General features: G+C 34.2%; 1 protein-coding gene across 1 annotated transcript in view; it reads right to left on the bottom strand.

Moving 5' to 3' along the window:
* Positions 1-3415, bottom strand: part of LOC112526542 (transducin beta-like protein 2) — a 12076-nt gene extending 8661 nt beyond the window's left edge. The window contains exons 1-4 of the mRNA XM_025136871.1: positions 3133-3415; positions 2090-2195; positions 798-858; positions 421-707 (exon numbers count right to left, since the gene is read on the bottom strand). Coding sequence (XP_024992639.1) covers positions 421-707; positions 798-858; positions 2090-2195; positions 3133-3345 — 667 coding nt within the window. The 5' untranslated portion in view covers positions 3346-3415. The remainder of the gene's footprint in view (positions 1-420; positions 708-797; positions 859-2089; positions 2196-3132) is intronic.

Raw genomic sequence — 3415 nt, 5'->3', positions numbered from 1 at the left:
ATATTAATTAATTAGGATATGTGATGTAGACCCTTTTTATTTGTATTCATATTATATGTAATGATTATTTAAAATCATAAATAAGAGATTTTTTCTAAAATTTGTTTTAACAAATTCAAATCTTATAATATATTAATATATAATAATCAATTTGAAATTCTTATAATCAATATATTATATTTTTTAACTTTTTTTACCATCTTGTTTGTATTAGTTAATATATTATATTATTTGAGATTTGTTTCAATTATATTTTGAACTATTATAATTGATTAATTTTACAAGACGCCCTTTTTGGTCATTTTACATTCTTATCAACTAATTTTGTCACACATGATTTGTTCATCAGCTGGCTTCTCAGCCACCAGCTAGTTTGCCTTAAAGGAAAGAATACTAGTTTAGCATGGTAGAGGAATATACCCTCTGAACTTGATGCAATTATTGTACTCCCATCAGCAGCACCATGAGTAGCTTTAGTTCCAAATAAAGTGAGGATGTACTTTTTATCATGGACATTATGGTGCTCCCACTTGATTTCAGGCTTAGACTGCTGCTTAGTATCACCACCTTTTGGTTTGTCTTCTCCATACATGTATAAAGAAGCACCAGTAAGATTTTGTGAAGCCACAACGATTGAAGAAGAATCATCAACAAATGCAACGGCAGTAGGATGACCTCCAGCAGCAGGCAGGTTAATTCTCAAAAACCTACATTCAGATACCAAGTATAGAAATTAGAATAATAATTAGGACATTGATGTCATAGGTGTCAAAGGCAAAAAATTAATGAATTCTTGCTTGAAGCTTTTGCTTGAAGCATCATCCAACTTGAATACCCTKATTACACCATCGTCACAAGCTGCATGCACAAACAACATAATAATCAGTACAAAAGTATCACATGTGCTCAAATAAAGAATACATCACTGCGAGAAACTGTACTTGCATTACTACTATATCTTCAGTTGTCAAATGGTTTTTGGTTTGTTAAGGAAATGATGCTATGCCTATAATTTGAAGAAAACATATTTAGACAAAAAAAGAAATTTGGTGCCATATGGAAAATGTATATTTTGGTACAATAGCAAGTCAACCATCAAGCTGTAGACATTTTAAGCTCAAATCTTAGTGCAAGAAAATTTTAGAAGGTTGAGCAGCTGATTCCAACTACTCCGGCTGTTCCTTAATGTAGTCACTTAGTATTGACAAATTGAATTTCAACTATTACTTAAAGAAACAAAGCATGTGTAATTTATGAAATAACAAAAAGAGTCGAGTGGTGTATAAGCAATGCATGAGGTAAATTTCCCAACCTTGTCCTGTATGAAATGTCTACATTAAATGTCCCGTAAAGTATCATTTTTTCGAAGAAATGGCATAAGAGATTCCCATGTGACAAACTGAAGGTGATATTCGTAAATATTTAAATTAGCTTCTCTTTTTGTACTTGATAACAATCATTTAGAACAGTGAAGCATGGTGTCTCCAAAATGGGTGAAATTGATGAGATGCACAAATGAAAAGAGGGAGAAAGAACAATTAGACAAAACCGAATAGCCGCAATCTTCTTCACATTGCTAAAAAATCATCACTTGCCCATTTATAAGGTCTATATTTTACCAAATAGACAAGAGGGGATTAGAAACCTATATCACATGAATCCTACTTCATAGTAAGTACAATAAAACCTTGAAACACTATTTCATCCAAAAGAATAAGAAAGCATGCTGCCTTTCAATCATATCCAAGAACTCAATAGTAAAGCACTGTAGAAGAAGGCTCGATACTTCTATTCAGTGTTCTAAAGAATCTTAAGAGGAGCTAAGAAGGGCGTAATTGGATGCATCAAGTAGTTTGATTTAACATAGAACATATAACTGATTCTAAAAACATGCAAGGTAACAGTTTTGATATTGTAATTATATTGAATTGGAATGAAATAATTTTTGTTACTGGGCAACCAATTACCAGACCACCTAATTCACTAACTGGCTTAACTGAGTTAATATTCAATGCATTCATTGCATTGGTTCTCATGATTCTCGGAGCTACATTATCAATGTACAGTTAACAGGAGTGGTGAGAATTACCAGTTGCCAAACTATGTCCATCTGATGAAAAGCATAAGCCATTAACGGAATCCCCATGACCTTTCAAAGTGTTCAAGTCTAATGGGTGGTGGCGCTTGTTTGAATCCTACATCCACAGCCATTAATGAGTTGGTAAATAGGTTCTGATAAACAAATTATAAGACATTTTACAGTATCCACATACACAAGCACAATCACATCTCCTGCAGCTGATTGCTGATATTATTTGTATCTATTTTTCCAATTGTGTATGTGTAGAGAGGTCAGGGGGAAAAAGGTAAACAGTGGAAGCTGATTATCTTGCAAAATTGTGTAGGTACAAATCTACAGGCAGCAACAATAAACAGCAGTTATGCAATTGTGCATCCCATGTGTGCTTGCTAGCAAAAGATGGATAATGATATGAAAAGAACCAACCATTCTACTGCATCAGAATCTAGAAAGAAAATGATATGAAAAGAACAAACCATTCTACTGCATCAGAATCTAGAAAGAACATTCATTCAGATTCCCCTTTTTATAGGTGTAGCATGCCCAGTATGGATTTATTTCAAATTCAATAACAACATTATTTTGCATGTACAGCCCATTGTAAGTTTATGGCTTTTCCTCTAATTATCATTTTCTTCCCAAAAAGAAAATGAACAGAATTGGTGTCGTCGCTAGCTAGAAATTTTCCAGTTACTTGGGCAAAACACATATCTCAAAATTAGGTTTCACTTACCAATCGCTTCGATCACAAAGTTCACAACTGTATAGCTCCATCATTAAACATCATGAAAAAATGTTCGTACAGAACGCTGTGTATAAAGCCCTATAAATGGAAGCACAACGGGTTCCAATTCATAAATCATCAGCAATTCAATGTGAACATTCAGCGTATAATCACATTTCTCAGAATTAGGTGCGCCTTAATGACTCATTTCACTCAAGAACTTCAAAATCACACGACACACCTCAAAATCATATATAACAATAAACACATAACCATCACCTATCACTTACATATGATTATAAGCTGCATGTGTGATCAAAAAAATTACCTTATCAGCATGAGAATGATGAGGCTTGGACTGAGATTTCTTATTTTGCTGAGGCCTTGAATTCTTCAGATTGACTGCCGCCGCTTCAGCAGGATTTGCAACGGAAACAACTTCCGATTTACGCTTGCGAAAGTAGCTGCCAAACGCTATAAAAGCGATCAGAGCTCCAAGAATCAGAGAGCTAACTACCGCGATTGATGCAATCCCTTCCATCTTTGAGCTACTAATTTGATCAACAGATTCAGAATCTGGATTTGCGATTGACGGCTTGAACCCAGAAGTT

Source organism: Cynara cardunculus (genome assembly GCF_001531365.2).
Source record: "Cynara cardunculus var. scolymus isolate 2C chromosome LG 14, CcrdV1, whole genome shotgun sequence".
Taxonomy (NCBI): domain Eukaryota; kingdom Viridiplantae; phylum Streptophyta; class Magnoliopsida; order Asterales; family Asteraceae; genus Cynara; species Cynara cardunculus.
Note: the sequence above shows the minus strand (reverse complement) of the source record. Positions and strands in the feature narration are given on the sequence as shown.